Source organism: Haliotis rubra, unplaced genomic scaffold (genome assembly GCF_003918875.1).
Source record: "Haliotis rubra isolate DU_JTF1 unplaced genomic scaffold, ASM391887v1 Scf190, whole genome shotgun sequence".
NCBI lineage: Eukaryota > Metazoa > Mollusca > Gastropoda > Lepetellida > Haliotidae > Haliotis > Haliotis rubra.
In genome coordinates, this window is record NW_025765892.1 from 858,280 (window position 1) to 881,453 (window position 23,174).

General features: G+C 40.3%; 1 protein-coding gene and 1 long non-coding RNA gene across 2 annotated transcripts in view; one reads left to right on the forward strand and one right to left on the reverse strand.

Annotated features, from left to right (window-relative positions):
- Positions 1 to 23,174, reverse strand: part of LOC124274408 — a 58,760-nt gene that overhangs the window by 6,000 nt on the left and 29,586 nt on the right. The gene's annotated exons all lie outside the window — the stretch shown is intronic.
- LOC124274407 (P2X purinoceptor 7-like) lies at positions 16,272 to 18,952 on the forward strand. Its single transcript, XM_046709783.1, has 3 exons — positions 16,272 to 16,562; positions 17,543 to 17,764; positions 18,776 to 18,952. Exons 1-3 carry the CDS (start codon positions 16,351 to 16,353, stop codon positions 18,927 to 18,929), a joined length of 588 nt encoding a protein of 195 aa, XP_046565739.1. The 5' UTR covers positions 16,272 to 16,350; the 3' UTR covers positions 18,930 to 18,952.

The following is a 23,174-nucleotide window of genomic DNA, read 5'->3' on the forward strand; positions in this document are numbered from 1 at the left end:
CCCCTTGAACAAGATAATGAAACAGACGATAATTGAGACCCCATTTGGATCGATCCTAAGAAATGGACCAACATTACTATTCGCAGGCTAAAGGATATCCTAAATCCCTTTACTTAACGTGGATGATTGTGTGATCTATTGCGGAGAAAACAAGGCAGATAGACCTAACCCTTCTACAGAAAAGTTTGCTCGCACGTTCCAACCCAACAAGTCGTTCAACAGGCCAGAGCACTTCTTCAGATGCAGGAGAACGGGGAAACTGAAGCCAAAATACCGACTTCCCAGAGGCTCGTGCACAAAGAAACGAAGACGTTTTTGTGATGCGCATTAGTAGACAGGTTCTTGCCATTTAGACTGACCACTATGCAGTCCAAGCAACGTACGTCCCGTGTGCTAATAGATTGCCTTCAGAAGGGGATGGCTAGACATCTCAGGAACTGGGGCTTACAGACGAGCAATGCAGCTGCTACCTACCACCAATGCAATTGTTACTGAGCAATTCACTACAACTTACCCACCACCACTCTCTCATCTGATTGAGCACCACTATTAACTACATCTACCTACCTACCCACCACTCATTATTTAGAGATGATGACGCCTCACCTACCACCGCTAGGATGCAAACTTACTGTGCAAACCATATGTGGGTAGCTTTGGAAGAATGTAGACTCATAGCACTCCCTTCACTATGATTGTCTCAGGGCCGCACCTCCTGTGGAAAACGTACTCATGCAGTGAAATAGATCTCCTAGAACGCATGAACATTAAACCCTTTATCCTGGAACGTATTATTTGGTATTCTTGCTAAACGATGGCAGCCCTTTGCATAAATAATTCATTCAAACCCATGTTTATCCCTATGGAATTCCCCATCAAGGCATTCCTTCCGATCTCGAAAAGGATGCGTTCTGGACCCCATGTGGTGAAATGTGGGTGATCCTCGACGACTTAATGTCAGATATGCGAGCAGCAGATCCATCTAATATAGAACTGTTTACGAAGCAAGCCATCAATGTAATCTCCCCAGTGGATAGCCTTGAACCAGAATTCCCAGGGTCATCTGCAAGGATCCTACAACGTAAAGAAACTGCCATTATCATCTGCCTTTCCTGTTCAACAACCCTATCGATCTAACAACCCATCACATGACTTTAAGGAGGCAAATGTATCCAGGTAAATATTAGACCGCTCCCATGGAGCCGTTCTAAAGGGCCACATCCAGAAAACCATATGGGTTACCTTCATTGGCTGATCTAAAACCCCAAACACCTCCCCACTTCCATAGACTCTGCATTCCAATGCATCTGCTAGTTTAAAAAGGAGACAACCAAGCTTAGGACCATTCAGAGTCCGAGGAGTTAGACCTCTGCAAGGAGTAGACGTGTGAAGAAAACCCTCCCAAATCATGCCATCCTAGGATGACTGTGGACCTTAAGCGTTTCAAGACATGCATGATTTGGTAAAACACAGGAAGAAACTGGTGTCCTAAAAGTCCTTCCAGTGGTCCAATCTCTGAAGCCACCTCCAAGCAAAGCAAGGGAAGAGGGAGGAAGACGACAACTTCTCTCCTGTGAAGGCACGCGGTTACACTCATTGATTGTGGACTATTGGTGGCCAAGGTTTAGCAATAACTAATAACCCCATAAAGACATTTATAACGATAAACAATGTCCCCAAATGGAAAATGATGATGATGATGATGATGAATCATTAAACGAAGTCGCACAAAACAACAGGAAAAAAAGATGGCTGATCTCGAAGAGCACAAGGTATAAGATAAAATGTATTCACGTACACACGGAGCTGAATAAAGACTTTTGATGAGAAACGACAACTGTACATGAAAAGAGGTTTAAAACGAAGATTACGATTCAAGCCAAACTTAACAAATACATGTGGAGCAATGTTTAAAGAGACGTATGCCTGGTTTTATTACTTATCTGTTCCATATGCAGCATGGTCCAAAGACACAAGGGAATACTTGGAAACAAGTAGGAGACACAAATAATCTGTATCATGATGTGTTTTCCAATCTGTACCAATATAAGTCTTGGGTCGAAGGCTTGACCGAAGATGATAATGCAGACATAACATCTGATGGAAGAGAGTGAAGGCCATGACGATTAGGAACGGTGATAAGACAACAGATGTAAAGTTAACTTTCTGGGAGCGCTCCTATCCTGTAGTTGTACCTCGTTTGAAACGGAGCTAATAAAAATGAAAATCAGTTTATCTTGTTTTTGTGATGTATACCCCGTTGGGAGCCACATTAACTTAGTGCGCCTAGTGGCAGCAAGATGCTCCCCGCGGAGTTGAGAATGGTAATATGGCTGTGATTGACATCCAAGGAAAAAAGTTACCAGCCCTTTGAGCATGCATGCGGTATGGACTATAGTGCTATATAAATACCCATATGAAAATAATATACACCTGTGAGTTGTCATTTATGATTACTCTTTCATGCTAACACTATACAATTACACCCCTTTCCTGATGGAATTTTAGAAAGTTGAAAGTTGCATTCCTAAATATGATGTACAAAACCCCTGCATGACCAGAACGCACATTTCAAAGCTGACACGCCCTAGCTAGCGTTCATTCTAACGAGCATTTTTATTTATGGGTGTTTTACACTCACGAGAAATGTCGTCAGGCTATATAACTGTCGACAGAAACCTCCTCCCTCTGCCACACAGCAGTGCCCCTGTCCCTCCCTACCCCTCCTGCCACAGCATAGTCCCATTACACGCAAATGTGGGTCACCAGATCGCGTCTCATAGCACTGTGAGAGGGAGAGATTTTGCACAACACAATCCCAGATATAACATATGTTCCTATTTACATGGAAGGTGCAATATTAGTCTCATGTGTTTTGGTGGTTGATTCATTCAATACAATCACAAAACATATGGGATTTGGGTATAACATCTCAATATCATCCCTGATTCCTAAATTTATCGCATTACAAGGCAGGATACAATGACAATATGGATTGGATATTCAAACATGGAATGTGAATACCGGTAAGTTTGAAATACATTTGAAATTCTATTGAGTTGGGTTGTTCTGGTGATGGTCAAGACAAACTCAAATCATTTTCATGTGGCAATGAACGCTGATTGCATTGAACAAATATGTTATAAAACCCGTATAATTTCTTTTTACACATATGAGTGCACATGTTTGACTAGACTAATGTTTAGTCTCTGAATGTATTATCTGATAGTAACAAACAAACCTATTTAAATTGACAAGGAGCCCAAGGCAGACCTGGGGAAATCTAGACTTCATTTAGAGCCCTTAGCAGTGTAGGGAGGGCTAGGCTGTAGGCAAATAATATGGGTCAGACACGTGAGACAGGCTGATGTTAGACCCACGATTTTGAGTACAACTTGAGGAGGTATCATATTACACCTCGGCTGAGGAGACGAGGGAAGTGTGGAGGCTGCGACTGTTAATTCACCATGCCTCAACGGCGCGCGCTCTGAGATGACAGATTTTCTCCACATGTTGTATTGGCAAAGAAATCCCAGCAATGTTGTAGTCACCGTTAATATACGATCTGTAAACGCAGTCGATTCTGGATCGGACAAACCAGTGTCTGACAGCAGAAGTAACGCTTCACAACGTAAAGTTACGATGACTTACAGTCGTCCACGACCCAACTTCACAACGTACAGTTACGATGACTTACAGTCGTCCACGATCCCACTTCACAACGTACAGTTACGATGACTTACAGTCGTCCGCGACCCCACTTCACAACGTTCAGTTACGATGACCTTCAGTCGTCCATGACCCCACTTCGCAGCGTCAAGTTACGATGGCCTACAATCGTCCACGACCCCACTTCACAACGTACAGTTACGATGATCTACAGTCGTCCACGACCCTACTTCACAACGTCCATGTTTCCCATGTTGTAACCCCGCTTTTACGACAATCGTAAAGTAAACTCGCTTACTTTATCATCAGTGGTGATAACGACCATCGTAATGCTAAAATCGTTTTGCTTCTATCCATACATTGTCATCAATTGTAACCCTTTTGTTTCTTTCGTACTATATCATCAGTGATGTTTACGACAATCGTAACACTAAAATCGGTTTGTTTCTTTCATACTATATCATCAGTGATGTTTACGACAATGGTAATCCTAAAATCGGTTTGTTTCTACCCATACTTTACCATCAGGGTGTTTACGACAATTGTAATCCTAAAATCGGTTTGTTTCTACCATACTTTACCATCAGGGTGTTTACGACAATTGTAACCCTAAAATCGATTTGCTTGCATCCTTACATGTAACCTTAAGACACTCGCGGGTCGTGCTTTGTCGTGGTTGACAGTATGTTAAACATTTCTGGTTCAACACCTCAGTAGATATAAAGCTCTGCGGCGCCAAACATCACTCAGTCATTCTCTCACTCTTTCCCACGTGTTTAAAGAAGGGAAAACACTTTCAGGAGACCAACCCAAGCCTCGGTTTGAGAAGATTCTTGTCCTGGGGTTCTAACCTTTCCATTATGTGGAGCATGTTGGTGGAACCATATTTCCAGTGGCATTAAGACTTTCTTGTCGAAAACGCTTTGAATGTTCTCCCTTGTATTAATTACGTCGGGACGGGATGTCAACACAAATAATGCCTGAATCTAGATAGGCTAATATTTGACTGACCACAGCTCTTTGAATCATTACATAATTCGTCGATTCTAATTTAAAGTAATTACATTTTTCTTAAAATTGCTTTCAAAATTCGATGACATCACCCTCTATTTGAAATCTTAGAGACTCTTAAACCCCCTTTTTTTTGGTCGATTTCGGACGATATTTGAACCATCCTTGAGAATGGCAATGTGATTACATTATTCGAAGTCCAGTTAACTTAAGCAAATATTCATAAAATATTAAATTCCAAATGCAACTGACAAATTTATGAAAATGCAATATGGTCCAAGAAGACTAGGTGGAATTAATTCCCTGGAATTATAATTTTGTCCCATCTTTTTGTTAAACTCTGGCTTGTTTCAATTTGATTTTCGTGTGACGAGTGGACATTTTACTCCATGTTGTACGAGAGCTGAGGTTGTGATTAGAGGAACATATTCAAAAAACATTTTCCAAAGTGGCAGATTTGAGATCAATGCAGACAGCTCAAATGACAAATACGGTATATGTTTAATATGAATGAACAAGCGAATACGGTTTAACGGCGCTTTTGGGGTATTTCTCAGCAATGAGTGAGTTGAGTTTTACGCCGCACTCAGCAATATTCCACCTTTGAGGCGGCGGTCTGTAAATAATCAAGTCTGGACCAGACAATCCAGTGATCAAAAGCATGAGCATCGATCTACGCAACTGGGATAAGATGACGTGTCAACCAAGTCAGCGAGCCTGACCACCAGATCCCGTTAGTCGCCTCATACGACAAGCATGGGTTACTGAAGACCAATTCTAACCCGGATCTTCACGGGTCGGCTCTCTTATAACACAGCTCGCTTTTATATGGGGTGGTTATATCGTTATCTGACACCAAGCCCACATAAACACGTCGGTTGTGTCACTTCCGACTTGACTGATTATCGCAAACAGGCTGAATACAAACTGGCTCTTGTTATTATAAGAATAAACACGTCAGTAACATCACGTGACAACGCCAGCTACAATTTGTCACCGACGACAGACTAAATCTGTTTCATTAATTGTGCCTTTGTTGATATCGCTCCCTGAACATGTGCCTGGGTCACGCTGACAGTTAAATCATTGAAATGACCGTCATTGTCAAAATTTTAATCCAGTTTAGAAAGGATTAAACGAAATAATATTATCATGATTGCAATCAGTCATCGGGTGGAATAATCTCGTGGAGATTTCTTCATTCGATGTTTTTTATTTCTCACCATTTTAAAAAAAACAACCCGTTAGCGTGAACCCTGGCATTGTACACACCTCGTCATTCATATATTTTTCAGTCAATTGCAGCTAATATCTTCTGAAACAGCGTAGAGAGTTTGGGTCATTTTGCAAGCTTTTTTCGACTTCAGAATGGAACAGGTGCATGCTCCGATAATCTCATATCACATGAAAACCTGTTGTAGAATGACTACCAACTTTACACCCTGGATGTTAAGACAAGGTCTGTTTGGAATCATGGGCACAGATGAATGATATTATCACTGACCCCATTGCTGTTACCACAACTTGTATGTTTTACACCATCGCTATATATCCTTGTGACATTCTCTTGTCTACTGACATTGAAATTACTTTTCAGCAATTTGTAAAGCTATATAATTGTTAATGGTATAACATTCCTCAGTTTGTTGGTATCACGCTCAATATATTTTGCGTACAGATTTGGAAATCAACAAATATAACAATGTTTCTATTACTTCTTGTGTTTATGTTGTTAATTCTCGCTTTTACATTTTCTTGCAATATTTGGCATTTACAATCCCCCTGTACTTCTGTTGGCGTGACTTCTTGTTGTGCCATTGTTGATGTCACTTCTTGTACCGATGTTACTGTTACTTCTTGTACCGATGTTGTTGTTACTTCTTGTACCGATGTTGTTGTTACTTCTTGTACCGATGTTGCTGTTACTTGTACCGATGTTGTTACTTCTTGTACCGATGTTGTTACTTCTTGTACCGATGTTGTTACTTCTTGTACCGATGTTGTTGTTACTTCTTGTACCGATGTTGCTGTTACTTCTTGTACCGATGTTGTTACTTCTTGTACCGATGTTGTTACTTCTTGTACCGATTGTTGCTGTTATTTCTTGTACCGATGTTGCTGTTACTTCTTGTACCGATGTTGCTGTTACTTCTTGTACCGATGTTTATGTTGTTGTTACTTCTTGTACCGATGTTGCTGTACCGATGTTGCTGTTACTTCTTGTACCGATGTTGTTGTTACTTCTTGTACCGATGTTGCTGTTACTTCTTGTACCGATGTTGCTGTTGGTACTTCTTGTACCGATGTTGTTTACCGATGTTGTTGTTACTTCTTGTACCGATGTTGCTGTTACTTCTTGTACCGATGTTGCTGTTACTTCTTGTACCGATGTTGCTGTTACTTCTTGTACCGATGTTGTTGTTACTTCTTGTACCGATGTTTGTTACTTCTTGTACCGATGTTGCTGTTACTTCTTGTACCGATGTTGTTGTTACTTCTTGTACCCGACTTGTACCGATGTTGTGTTTCTTGTACCGATGTTGCTGTTTCTTGTACCGACATCTTGTACCGATGTTGCTGTTACTTCTTGTACCGATGTTGTTGTTACTTCTTGTACCGATGTTGTTGTTGCTTCTTGTACCGATGTTGCTGTTACTTCTTGTACCGATGTTGCTGTTACTTCTTGTACCGATGTTGTTGTTACTTCTTGTACCGATGTTGCTGTTACTTCTTGTACCGATGTTGTTGTTACTTCTTGTACCGATGTTGCTGTTACTTCTTGTACCGATGTTGCTGTTACTTCTTGTACCGATGTTGCTGTTACTTCTTTACCGATGTTGTACCGATGCCGATGTTGTTACTACTTCTTGTACCGATGTTGTTGTTACTTCTTGTACCGATGTTACTGTTACTTCTTGTACCGATGTTGCTGTTACTTCTTGTACCGATGTTGTTGTTACTTCTTGTACCGATGTTGCTGTTACTTCTTGTACCGATGTTGCTGTTACTTCTTGTACCGATGTTGTTGTTACTTCTTGTACCGATGTTGTTGTTACTTCTTGTACCGATGTTGTTGTTACTTCTTGTACCGATGTTGTTGTTACTTCTTGTACCGATGTTGCTGTTACTTATTTTACCGATGTTGCTGTTACTTCTTGTACCGATGTTGCTGTTACTTCTTGTACCGATGTTGCTGTTACTTAGACCGCCTGTCTGTGTTGCTACAGGTGGCGCGTCAATGTCAAATGCATCAGACAAGTGTTCAGCAAGTATTAGGTATTATCATGCACAAACTAGACTTTAGGGTAGAATGTTGAATAAGCTGACAGCCGGGAGTCACTAGTAGGAGCGACCGGTGAAGGTCCGGGTTAGAATATTGATCTTCAGTAACCCATGCTTGTCGTAAGAGGCGACTAACGGGATCGGGTGGTCAGGCTCGCTGACTTGGTTGACACATGTCATCGGTTCCCAATTGCGCAGATCGATGCCCATACTGTTGATCACTGGATTGTCTGGTCCAGACTCGATTATTTACAGACCGCCGCCATACGGCCGGAATATTGCTGAGTTCGGCGTAAAACTAAACTCACTCACTCACTAGTAGGAGCAGTCAAGGCTTGGTTGTCGTGATACAGTTGAATCATGCAAAACTGTGTAAACCGAATTCACTAACTCACCCACTCACTAATTAATCCACTCACCCACTAACTCTCTCACTCATCCACTCACTCACATTATACACATGTAGTAATCAAAGAGAACATCTAATCACCCTTTTACCCACTCACTCACTCACTCATCCGTACACTCACCTGGTCCAGACTCGATTATTTACAGACCGCCGCCATATAGCTGGAATATTTCTGAGTGCTCACTTTAACAGAGCTTATTGTTGAATTGTATACATAGTGAGTTAAAATTTATTGTCACATCGGCAATATTTCAGCCATATCGTGACGAGAGAACCTTATGCAGCACTAATAAAGTATGAAATATATTTAAAGTTTATAAAATCCTGTCGCCAAAGGACAGTACAACAACTAGTACATCATATTTATAAAATTACAAATTTATAAAATAGTAAACTGTTAAGTGACAACACAGTACAAAAATGGGCTACATCTGAAGGTAGGTCACCATACTAGGGACCATGGGGACTTACAGTGCCTATGCTGCCTGCATGGACCCCAACTGGATTTACACCATCCCTTCAGCAGCTGGCGATTGTAGGAAATATTTAGCTAAACTTCAAAAGAACAAAAATACTACGTTTTAAAAATATAACTTTGAAGGTTTTTGGGACTTTTTAACAAGTAATTCTATTTCCTTTAAAATTCAATTATTAAATGATAATTAATATTATAAAAAAATCCTTAACTGTTTGAAATATTTATCCTTTGTCAATACTGTAAAGAAGGATATGCTTGACGGTGATTCTTTCATTACCAGTAAACACATGTAGTAATCACGACATCAAAGAGAACATCTAATCACATGGTTCACCCACTCACTCACTCACAGCATACACATGTAGTAATCACGACGTCAAAGAGAACATCTAATCACCTGGTTCACGACTCACTAACTCACTCACTCACAGTATATACATGTAGTACTCCCGACGTCAAAGAGAACATCTAATCACTTGGTTCACCCTCTCACTCACTCACCCACTCACAGTATACACATGTAGTAATCACCACGTCAAAGAGAAACATCTAATCACCTGGTTCACCCACTCACAGTATACACATGTAGTAATAACGACGTCAAAGAGAACATCTAATCACCTGGTTCACCCTCTCACTCACTCACCCACTCACAGTATACACATGTAGTAATCACGACGTCAAAGAGAACATCTAATCAGCTGGTTCACCCACTCACTAACTCACTCACTCACAGTATATACATGTAGAAATCCCGACGTTAAAGAGAACATCTAATCACCTGGTTCACCCACTCACTCACTCACAGTATACACATGTAGTAATCATGACGTCAAAGAGAATATCTAATCACCTGGTTCACCCAATCACTAACTCACTCACTCACAGTATATACAAGTAGTAATCCCGACGTCAAAGAGAACATCTTATCACCTGGTTCACACACACTCACTCACTCACTCACTCACTCACTCACAGTATACACATGTAGTAATCACGATGTCAAAGAGAACATCTAATCACCTGGTTCACCCACTCACTAACTCACTCACCCACTCACAGTATACACATGTAGTAATAACGACGTCAAAGAGAACATATAATCACATGGTTCACCCACTCACTCATAGTATACACATGTAGTAATCACGACGTCAAAGAGAACATCTAATCACCTGGTTCACCCACTCACTAACTAACTCACGCACAGTATACACTTGTAGTAATCTCGACGTCAAAGAGAACATCTGATCACCCGGATCACCCTCTCACTCACTCACCCACTCACAGTATATACATGTAGTAATCACGACGTCAAAGAGAAACATCTAATCACCTGGTTCACCCACTCACTCACTCACAGTATACATATGTAGTAATCACGACATCAAAGAGAACATCTAATCACCTGGTTCACCCACTGACTAACTCACTTATTCACAGTATACACATGTGGTACTCCCGACGTCAAAGAGAACATCTAATCACCTGGTTCACCCTCTCACTCACTCAGCCACTCACAGTACACACATGTAGTAATCAGGACGTCAAAGAGAACATTTAATCAGCTGGTTCACCCACTCACTAACTCACAGTACACACATGTAGTACTCCCGACGTCAAAGAGAACATATAATCACATGGTTCACCCACTCACTAACTCACAGAATACACATGTAGTAATCACGACGTCAAAGAGAACATCTAATGACCTGGTTCACCCACTCACTAACTAACTCACTCACAGTATACATTTGTAGTAATCACGACGTCAAAGAGAACATCTAATCACCTGGTTCACCCACTGACTAACTCACTCATTCACAGTATATACATGTAGTAATCAGGACGTCAAAGAGAACATCTAATCAGCTGGTTCACCCTCTCACTCACTCAGCCACTCACAGTACACACACGTAGTAATCAGGACGTCAAAGAGAACATCTCATCACCTGGTTCACTCACTCACTCACTCACTCACAGTATATACATGTAGTAATTCCGACGTCAAAGAGAACATCTCATCACCTGGTTCCCTCACTCACTCACTCACAGTATACACATGTAGTAATCACGACGTCAAAGAGATCATCTAATCGCATGGTTCACCCACTCACTAATTCACTCACTCACTCACGGTACATACATGTAGTAATCATGAAGTCAAAGAGAACATCTTATCACCTGGTTCACCCACTCACTCACAGTATACACATACAGTAATCACGTCAAAGAGAACATCTAATCACCTGGTTCACCCACTCACTCACTCATAGTATAAACATGTAGTAATCATGACGTCAAAGAGAACATCTCATCACCTGGTTCACCCACTCACTCACTCACTCACAGTATACACATACAGTAATCACATCAAAGAGAACATCTAATCACCTGGTTCACTCAATCACTCACTCATAGTATATACATGTAGTAATCATGACGTCAAAGAGAACATCTTATCACCTGGTTCACCCACTCACTCACTCACTCACAGTATACACATACAGTAATCACGTCAAAGAGAACATCTAATCACCTGGTTCACTCACTCACAGTATACACATGCAGTAATCACGTCAAAGAGAACATCTAATCACCTGGTTCACCCACTCACAGTATATACATGCAGTAATCACGTCAAAGGGAACATCAAATCACCTGGTTCACCCACTCACAGTATACACATGCAGTAATCACGTCAAAGAGAACATCTTATCTCCGGGTTCACCTACTCACTAACTCACTCACAGTACACACGTGTAATCACGACGTCAAAGAGAACATCTAATCACCTGGTTCACTCACTCACAGTATACACATACAGTAATCACGACGTCAAAGAGAACATCTAATCACCTGGTTCACCTCACTCACACGTCAAAGAGAACATCTAATCACCTCACATGTATACACACGTAGTGATCACGACGTCAAAGAGAACATCTAATCACCTGGTTCACTCACTCACAGTATATACATGTTGTAATCACGACGTCAAAGAGAACATCTAATCACCTGGTTCACCCACTCACTCACCCACTCACTGTATACACATGTAGTGATCACGACGTCAAAGAGAACATCTAATCACCTTGTTCACTCACTCACAGTATATACATGTTGTAATCACGACGTCAAAGAGAACATCTAATCACCTGGTTCACCCACTCACTCACTCACTCACTGTATATACATGTAGTAATCACGACGTCAAAGAGAACATCTAATCACCTGGTTCACTCACTCACAGTATATACATGTTGTAATCACGACGTATCTAATCATGTTGTAATACATGTTGTCACGACGTCAAAGAGAACATCTAATCACCTGGTTCATCCACTCACTCACTCACAGTATATACATGTTGTAATCACGACGTCAAAGAGAACATCTAATCACCTGGTTCATCCACTCACTCACTCACAGTATATACATGTTGTAATCACGACGTCAAAGAGAACATCTAATCACCTGGTTCATCCACTCACTCACTCACAGTATATACATGTTGTAATCACGACGTCAAAGAGAACATCTAATCACCTGGTTCATCCACTCACTCACTCACTGTATACACATGTTGTAATCACGACGTCAAAGAGAACATCTAATCACCTGGTTCACATGTTGTAATTCACTCACCTGGTTCACTCACAGTATATACATGTTGTAATCACGACGTCAAAGAGAACATCTAATCACCTGGTTCATCCACTCACTCACTCACAGTATATACATGTTGTAATCACGACGTCAAAGAGAACATCTAATCACCTGGTTCATCCACTCACTCACTCACTGTATACACATGTAGTAATCACGACGTCAAAGAGAACATCTAATCACCTGGTTCACTCCCATTCACTTTTAGCGCCACTAAAATAAGGAACATTTTCAATGAGGCCGATGATGACTCTCTACAAAACATCACGCCCAACAAACATTTGCTGGCATTATTTTGCGTGTAATGCAAACTTGATTACGATTGACAAATCAAACAAATTTGAAACCCTTTAATGTAACTTGTACCAAATTCATTTCAAAAGCTTAATTCTTACGTAATACGTCTGTAGAGAAAGATCTGAAAACGCCAAAGTAATGGCAACAGTGATTTCCAAATTGCAAACGACAGAAAAACGTCTTTGATTCTGCTTTTAAAAAATGAGGAAGATTCTTCCGGACTGTTAAGTTCAGAGTTGAAATGACAGTTAAGTGACAAGCTGACTTAAGGGGTTCCCCGGGGTGTGGTTGTCCGCGCCCGTCGCTAATAACAGCCACATCGGAGTAATCAAGCAACGTATTATCACCCGATCACACGAAGAAGGTTCTGAGGAGAACAGCCTCTGCAAATCTGAGCACGTGCAGCAGAAATTAGATGTATCCCGGCGTCGTGAATCAGCGCACGTGAGGCAAAATTAACCTAGTTTAAATTTCTTTCATGAACGCTACATGAAAAAGACAAACACCCGTCCATGTTAGTTCCATGTCTGTGACGACGCGCTCCCAGAACAAATCAACTTTACCTCGCACTAATTTTTCCGTATTGGCCAAGTCTCGCGAGACTGGGGTTTATTTCCGCTCACGTGAGTTGTAATCCCGCAGTAATTGTGTGTGTGAGTCACGACTGGTGGAATGTGTGTGTGTCACTTGTTGAGTCTGACGTCTTCACTGTTGCATATCCTAAACTCGCGGCAACACTGGGCCCCCATTCAGCCCCTTCTCCAGCGTAAGCCCTACAAAATGGAATTTTAATTTCATTTCCATGATCCAAACTCTGAGAATTGATCGCGACACGTTCCCTTTCTGTTGCTTGCTCCTCTCATCACAGTGTTGGAAGTGTCTCATGATCACGCCCTCGCTGTCCTGCCTTAGTCACACGTTTCGATGATGTTGATGCTGATGCGATTACTCGTAACGCGGACTGACGTACATGTTGATGTATTCAATATGAATTAAACGTTTCGACTGGGAAACGTATTTAGGGAATACATGGACATTACCCGTAACTCATTTATAGATTGACAGCTAACAATTATACAAATGGCCCGCCAGCCTCCCAGACATCCACATGACTTGTCCGTTCTATTGGGTGTTTGAGTCATGGACATTTCTTTGCGTTTGTGATGACGTAAGTCTAGATTCATGCCGGGGGCCATGCTGACATGTGCAGATGAAGGGCATGCACACATGTCATCATTATACAGAACGCTGCCATTGTACTGTTTGAGATACACGAATACCAGAATCTCCGACCTGTGTTTCCCTATGTCAGCGCCGCTGTCAGCATGTACGAGAGGTAGTGAGTGAGTGAATGAGTTTAGTTTTACGCCGCACTCCGCTTGGTTGACACATGCCATCAGTTCCCAATTGCGCAGATCGATGCTCATGCTGTTGAGTACTGGATTGTCTGGTCCAGACTCGATTATTTACAGACCGCCGCCATATAGCTGGAATATTTCTGAGTGCTCACTTTAACAAAGCATATTGTTGAATTGTACACATAGTAAGTTAAATCTTTTTGTCACATCGGCAATATTTCAGCCATATCGTGACGAGAGAACCTTATGCAGCACTAATAAAGAGTGAAATATATTTAAAGGTTATAAAATCCTGTCGCCCAAGGACAGTACAACAACTAGTACATCACATTATATTTAAAACAAGTTGGGGAGCATATAAAATAGTAATCTGTTAAGTGACAACACAATGTAAAAATGGGCTATAGATCTACAACTGAAGGTAGGTCACCATACTAGGGACCATGGGGACTAACAGTGCCTTTGCTGGCTGCATGGACCCAACCTGGATTTACACCATCCCTTCAGCCGCTGGCGATTGGAGGGAAATTTAGCCAAAATTTAAATCACAAAAATACTACGTTTTTAATAAGTTGGCAAGTTTAAATGTACTTTGAATGTTTTGGGACTTAAGAACTCTCTCAGGAGGCCACTAACAATCGCAGTTGATAACCTAAACTACCATATATTAAACACCTCTTATGTATTTACAAAACATTCTATTCAAAATTTATCTAGTAATTCTATTTCCTTTAAAAAAACCCCAATAATTAAATGAAAATTAACATTATAAATATGATCCTTAATTGTTTTGACATTGAAATATTTAACCCTTGTGATGGACTTGTACACATAGAGTGACGCGATCACTGTCGAATGTAGTAATGAAGCAGCATATAGCTATTCCTTTACTACCTGCAGGCACTTTTGCATCTAGTATTATGTACCTTACACATCCGTCATGTACCTGGAATGATATAAATATCAAATGTTGCAATTGTTTTAAAACACCAGCTTTAACACGGTAGTCGGTAAAGATGAAAAACCAGGAAACCCAGTGAGTGATAGCATGAGCAACACGCTGCAAAGTAGGGGCAGGGTGACATGCAGCTGGCCAAGCCACCGAGTCTCACTACTGATCTAGTGGAGTCTGCTCTTTGGGAGCGAGTTTAGTTTTACGCCACACCATATTCCAGCAATATCACGACGGGAGACACCAGAAATGGGGTTCACACACTGTACCCTTGTCTTCGGCGTGACACGCGAAGGCTTTAACCGCTAGACTGCCCCACCGCCCCGCTCGGAAACTAGATGTATGCATATTTTGCCGCATCGATTTAAGACAACAAATGGGTAGAGAAAAACTATGATATTTTCATGAGTGGCATTTGATAGTAACGTGATGAGGGCGGAACTTTAATAAAACAAGAGTTTCTGAATTGTTTGTGAATTATGTGTTGAATGGCCTACATTTCCGAAATAGATACATACAATACAATAAAGAACTAACGGTGACTGATTGATCAAAAAGAGGTGGGGGTTCTGTCACCCTTTTCTGACTCATCGAAGTCTAACGCAGCTTTTGCCAATTTACCAGCTATCTCATTTCCTAGTAGCTCAACATAAGAAAGTAGCATTGAAAGTTCGACATCCGAAAGATCTTTACTAACTCAATGCGCCGGACGAGCGCAATGTTGTTTAAATCCTGCTACGCCGAGAAAGAACCTCACTGAATTGGTCGTAAAGCACTGGTAGAATTACACGAATCCAAGGCAGTGCTGGAATAATTATGATAGCTTCAGCGGAAAATACCCACTAATCGTGTATCCTTTTCCCTGTGTTTAGTAACAAAGTTTCCAGCATCATTCGCATCCATCAGGTTTATCAACCCGTTCCAGTTCCTTAAAGGGCAAGTGTACACGAAAAAAATCATTTTGTTTCTTACATGAATCAAAATTCAGTTTTAGAATTATTACTTATTCATTTTTGGATATATGCACTCATCTTTTTCATATTAATAGTTTGAACCTGAAAATACGTGTGAAAATGGTGCGCCGTTATGAAGCATTCGATTTCAGAGCGAAACAGGCCTGAGTTACCCCCCCCTTAGATATGACGTAATTGGTGCCACTCTAACTGGTAGCTTGTCTTAATCTGACGTGAAAGACATCCAGTACCAGTTTACTGTCACAAACAACATGGCCTCGGATTCGTCGTCTGATTGCGAAGAATTTTCACTGAATCAAGAAAACGTCCAACCATATTCCTTTGAACCGACAAGGGCTAATTTCCCAGACTTCAAAGTAAAGACGAGATACGATCAAGTGCATGATGTGGAACCCAGTGAAGACCTTTTGTCTTCAAACATTGTGTCGTCAAGCGCAGAGTCCGATTCATCGAGACCACCGTGGTAAGATCATAATATTACTTCTATCTAAATAATGTACATTTCAAAATATAAACCTATTTGTAGTGATGCTTGCTATGCCTGATAACCAGCACTCTTCGTTTGCTTTTCGCCTGGTCCATCCCCGTCACAGTGTCAGTGTCATCAAATATGCTTGTCCAAACAATAATTGAAGATAACACTTACATCTAACTTCACAGGGAGTTTTCACTAGATTGTAGTATTATTGTCGTTTTCCTTGAGTAAAGTTCGCTTTATCTTCCCCAAACACGTACGTAGTTCTGGGTTCGTTTCCCCAACGCAGTCATTACCGTGGGCACGTAATACCGGAAATATGTTTACAACGTTGACAAATCAGACAAATAAATACTCTTGTATTATGTGAACACCATGTCTGATTATAAAGAATATGCATTGTATATGTTGCTTTGTGTTTGCAATGTGTTTTCATAATTTGGTGGTTACATTAATTTCTGTGAAATCGGGTGTGTGAAACCGCAGCACATCAATTTTCCGGTTTACCGTGTTTTCTAACCAAAACCAGGATCAAAGAACGACAGTGAACGAACTTTAGTTTACAGATAATGTATATTTTTTCCATATCTACTATCACTCGATTAAAAACAAGTTGCTACATCCAGTATACGTTATCGACATCTTATCTGAGTAACACGAAAATAGGGGACACTGCACTGACAGTGACATGTTTTGTTTGTAAACCGGTACATTCATTGATCAATGGTTATAAGTTTTTCTGACCTTTGACTGTTAATGAGAAAATTGTAGTAGCTCTTGGAAACTGTTGAAAAAAGTTCTTCATTCAAATATGTTATGATATGATATGAAACACACACACACACACATACAATAAATATAAATGCAAATATGAATTTATACTGCAGGAAAAAAAACGGCTTCTTCATGAGTATACAAGTCAATTGATTTTTCAAAGTAAAATTACTACTCATTCGATAATGTTACAGGTGCACTTGTGGTCACTGCGTTCACATGCAGTCTGAAGTAGAGGAGCTATGTTGTCAGGATGTTGCTCCAATCAGGGAAAAGCTTGATACATCAAATCACAACTGCATTACTTCTCACCCTGGCCTCCATGACGTATCACTGAGCAAGTATAGTATGGAGGCATACTACAATGAATTCATTGACAGCAGTGGCCCCATAGGTGATGATGAACCAATACACAAGTAATATACCGAAATATGCTTATAATTTCTAAAATTATTATTTGCATTACTAAAACAAGATACAGACCATGTATTTGTAGATGAATTTGAAAAGAGCAATATTTTTCCATTTCCATAATATTGTATATCCAGAGAAATGATACAAGAAAAGTAGTACCTCATAAGCCTTATACAGGTAAATCATGCTATGCTTTTGTTACTGGAGCCTTCATTTAACTGTTTTAGTGTATTAATAATTTGAACGCCCCATTTATTTCTCATAATAGGTTCTAACTCATGGGAAATGTGAATATCCTGAAGACAGATTACTGAGCAATTCCTTTCCGCCAGATGTTCATAATTTCTTTCCGTTTCTGTTTTTCGGCAATGCCCCTACAGTTAACAGAGGCTATTTTAATATTACTACTCATTAAAATCATGTAATTGGTACATAGTTAAATGGATGTAAGTTGAGATGAGATGACCTGATATGCTGGATTTTGCAATATAAGAAAAAACAGGAAAGTAAACAAGTGTATAAAAGCAACAATTGCTACCGGATTGGTGTACCAAACCATCTGAGGATGTGTAGTACTGGATGAAAATATGCCCTACACAATAGACCTAGTTGGAAGATCAACCCTACACAATAATCACAGGCCCTCGTGTCTTTGCGAGGATTAAAGATGTTAAAAAACATAAAACATTTGAGGTGACCCCGACTTGAAATGCTTCACAGTACAATATAATTTGACCTGTTGTTAATGTAATGAATGAAGTTATTGATGAACTTTATCCCTCTTGTCATCTACCATATTTTCTTCCTCCAAAGTGACACCACCCTCTCATCAGACATGACACTATCAAACAGACACATTCTTGAAATACACAAAAACCTCCCCACTAACTAGAACCATAAACCCCATACTCTTTATCCAAATGGATGTAGTATTTCTCGAAATTTTAAAAAAGTTCAGCATGTTGAAATGAAGACAATGTATGTGTACTTAAAATCATATTCATATTTTTCAGAATCTATCGACATCTGGCCTACAGAAGATTTACATACTGGATTTGGCAGAAATTGGGAAAAAATCATCGCAAGGTGATTCCTTCTTGTGTTGTCCATGTTATACGTGCAACATTTCCATCAGATGTATATACTGGATTTCTTTATTCTCACTAGAATAAATATTGTTTTAATGGAAACGTGTTTTATGGTTTCTGACAACGATTTGTTTTTCCCGTTTCTTTCCGTGAGTTTCAGTCATGCAGGGTGGCTGATGTTCATTTAGGGAGTTGTCAGCAAGGGCACAACTTGGAAATTCTGTTCGAATGTCGGACACCTCCTGTAACAGCTCGCCAATATATTCTGAAAAAGTAAATACCAAATATACATTACCGGCTACATGTCGTCATTGTCATAAAAGAAAAAGTCCATCATTGCGCATTATGTCTGTGTATAATAGGAAAAGTTGAACGTAAATTCCACAAATGGTTCCGATTCAAAATCACAAAACCAAGCACAATACTTTAGCTCAACGATCAGCTGATCACCGAGGATCGATGTCATTGAAACCAGGAAGTGAACGAGACGCACATCTAATTAGCTACCGAAACTATGAATAAATACTTCTTTATTTTATATATATAAACTACAGTCTTATAAACTAGGGTAGCATGTTTACATTATTTTGGTATTTACTTACTTACCAGAGTTCCCTCGACTTTACGTCGTTTGTTTACAAAAACTGACCAGTCGGGCTCTTGATGAGAGTGCTGTCCCTTGACCTCATTACCATACAAGGATGGAACCGCATCGGGGCGTAGTTGTTTCCGATCAGCTGACTGACTGAGAGTCGTCGATCGCGACACACGACAGCAAATATCGAAGTGCGCGACACACACCCGCGATTCACTAGTCGGGCCATTCCAGTCACTATCCTTCTTTTTACAGAATTTTATCCATTCTTGTCTTCTCCGTGGTGATTTGGGGAAGCGGAAATAACTTACTTTGGTTTCATGTTTGTTTGCATTGTGGTTCATACAGCGAGGAACCGAACAGTGCACCATGTTCAATTCAATAGTATGCGCATCTGAGACGCTGGAATCAAACACTTGTGCTTGCACTACGTGAAGCGGTTCCATACAACCTGATGACGTCATTTGTTTATAAATGTGGCACCAATTACGTCATTTCCAAGGACATAAGCCTTGGTGTTTTTACTATTGAAATGGAACACTTGGTAAATGTGTAAAATAAAAATCGTTTTCCTACAAAAAAATATATAGTTAATTTTATAATTTTACTGTTTTTGTCTTTAAAAGTACCAAGTAAATAATTTTCATATTAAAAAAGAGCAAGAAAAATAGGTTCATTTTCGTGTACACTTTAAGTTAAGCATGGCGACTTTTCAGACATAACAGTAATACCACCCATGTCACATTATGATTGGAAACAGTTTTCTGAGAAGTCGTCCCATAAACCCCCAAAACACATATCCATGGATCTTGGACTTTTACAACCTTTTACACAGTTTTCATTTTTAACATATATCTGACTTCTAACACTTCACGCTCGAGACCTTAAGGCACAGAGCCCGTAAAGCCCCCAAATTGTTTGTTTAACACCGCACTCAGCAATATTCCAGCTATATGGCGGCGGTATGCAAATAATCAAGTCTGTTCCAGACAATCCAGTGATCAACAGCATGAGCACTGATCTACGTAATAAGGATACGATGACATGTGCCAACCAATTCAGCGAGCCTGACCACCCGATCGCGTCAGTTACAAGGCTGGGATGCTGAAAACACAATTCTAACCCGGATATTCACAGATCAGCGCCTAAACAGAGGTGGTTCCGAACTCTTCTCATATTCATAATCAAGGCTACCGAAATCACGTCTAGAACTAATGAGGAGGGCTCTATCTAACATTAATAAGCACTTCCTGCCAGCACACCATCTTCTTTAGCATTACGTCTCAGCAGCTTCAGGACTCCACTTCTGAATTTGATGGTCAGTTATCATTTCATAACTCCAAATGAAATCCATTGAAGACTGCTGTTCAAAAAATAAAAACGATTGCAGCTGAGTTTCGAGCTGAGATTTAATAAAGCTCAATTCTGCATAACAACGATGAATTGTTGAATGCCATTAAAGCTGTAGCAGAATTACTCGACGTTTTTCTACCACACGCCGTCATCTGCAAACTGTGATGTTACGATTCATAGATACAATAATGCTGGGCTGATCACATGTTCTTGGGGTGTACCATCCTGTAACAGGTATGTATCGTACAGAAAATTCCAATGCGACTTTGCAAAGCTCTATGTTTAAGAAATCTATCAAATCAAGCCCATAAACACCATGCTTACGAGGTTTCTTACCAAACCTTCCCTCCACAACGTGTCCACGAAAACAGCCATTAAATGATCACTGCTACCGAGGGCACTGAACAACCAAATCAAAAGTAACATCGGAACAAGCAGGAGTAGGGACACTGCTTCTTGAACCAAAACGATTCTCTTCCTTCCTGAAGCCACCATCCTTACAGTCCATTCTGTTGTCAGCCACTGCCGAGGAAATTCCCTGACTGTACAAATTAGTCAAAAACAAAAGAATATTACAAATTAGAATATACGTACCCTTCCATGTCGTTCTCGACTCCAGACTATAGTCTGTTTGCAGTGAAAACGTACCGATGAATTTTACTCTAGATAAAAAAGTAAATCGATTAAAGCGAAATTAAGATTGCGAATCCTCATCATTTTACCTTTCCAATTGAACATTCAAATCTCAGAATTTTATTCAACTTAGGATAAAAGTTGTTAACAAACGATCCTAGTTTCAAATCGTTATTATTGGTTTGTATTACAAGGGTGTATGCACATTAGATGAAACACCGAGAACAAGTAGGGCTGGTCTAAGTTAACGCTCTTCACGTACCGCACGTGCCTTTGTTTCACTGTTCAATCTACTGCGCTTACCCCATTGTAATCCAAGCCAATAATAGCGATTTGAATCTATGATCGTTTGTTAAAGAACTTTTATCCTAAGTTGAATAAGATTTTGAGATTTAAATGTTCATTTGGCAAGGTAAAATCATGAGGATTCGCAATCTTAATTTCACTTAACTTGATTTACTTTTTTGTTTAAAGTGACTTTCATCGGTACGTTTTCACTGCAAACAGACTATAGGAGCATATGATACTGAAACGACACAGAGGGTCTGGATCTTTGATTCTGGCAATGGCTTGTCCACGTTCAGTGATTAATGTATACTGTGGAAGGCAGCGTGACGAGCGAAAGCTTTAACCATTAGGCTATCGACGTTCGCTCGTCAAGCCGAAGACCCGGGTTCAATTCCCCATATGTATAGTTTTGATGCAATGTGTGAAGCCCATTTCTGGTGTTCTCCGCCGTGATATTGCTGGAATATCACTAAAATCGGGGTAATACTAAACTCATTCACTCACTCATTAGACTCAGTGTGCAAAATAGCCGCTGGCCCGCTAGCCCGTGGCTTGTAAAAATCCAGTCGGACCAGTAAATCTCCACAGTCACTGGCCCGATTTGCTAGTGAATTTTATGGAGTCGTTTTTTAAATACATCACACTCTCCGACTTGTTAAGTCATGATACACTTGTAAATCTTGCAAGATTATGGCCTGATGAATGATGGTATTTTACCTTTTTGCAATCTTTTGCTTAGTTTCTACATTCAAATTTCGGGCTAGTGAATTATTTTGTGGGCTAGTAACTTTCAGGCATAGCTAGCCCGACTGGCAAGCAAAATTGGGAAACTATTTTGCACACTGATTAGGCTACCCTACCGCTCCTAAACCCTGTTTGCAGAATACAGAGTCGGCGGTTGAGCAAAAAACTAAGGGACCGTTCATAATTTATGGTTAGGGGGGTGATGATGATTTTTATGGAGAAGCTTGTACAATGTGAATGACCCCCTGAAATTTATGTACAAAATAAGTGACCCCCCTGCATGTCATGTACAAAATCAATGACCCCCCTCCCTTCCCATAATTTCTAAGCATATGTTTAAACACATTTTTATGTACAAAATTGCTGTTTTCATCTTTCCGCTGATTAAGTGTACAATCTAAACGAAAATCGAATACTCTCAAAGAGAGAGGTCTGCTGCACCTAGTCACGGTCTGGATTCAGTATTGTGTGTACTGAAGAAAAAGATCACACTTCACGTACTAATTAGTCACTGTTAGAGAAAGCACTCTGACGAAGGATGATATCCCTATGTTCCAGTACAACACGTTGAGAGGGGGCTTGGACGTTCTTTATCGTCTTACGCTGATGGATGACCACGACACCAGAAGTGGGCTTCACATATCATACTAACATAGGGAATCGAACAAGGGGTGAAGAGCGAACACTCCAACCACTGTGCTATCCCAATGC

Bases quoted from the DNA above. Each gene is read 5' to 3' on its own strand.
- LOC124274407 (XM_046709783.1), top strand. From the start codon at position 16,351: ATGGCCTCGGATTCGTCGTCTGATTGCGAAGAATTTTCACTGAATCAA. The intron at 16,563-17,542 runs GTAAGATCATAA...ATAATGTTACAG, and splicing joins GATTCATCGAGACCACCGTG to GTGCACTTGTGGTCACTGCG. The intron at 17,765-18,775 runs GTAATATACCGA...CATATTTTTCAG, and splicing joins GATGATGAACCAATACACAA to AATCTATCGACATCTGGCCT.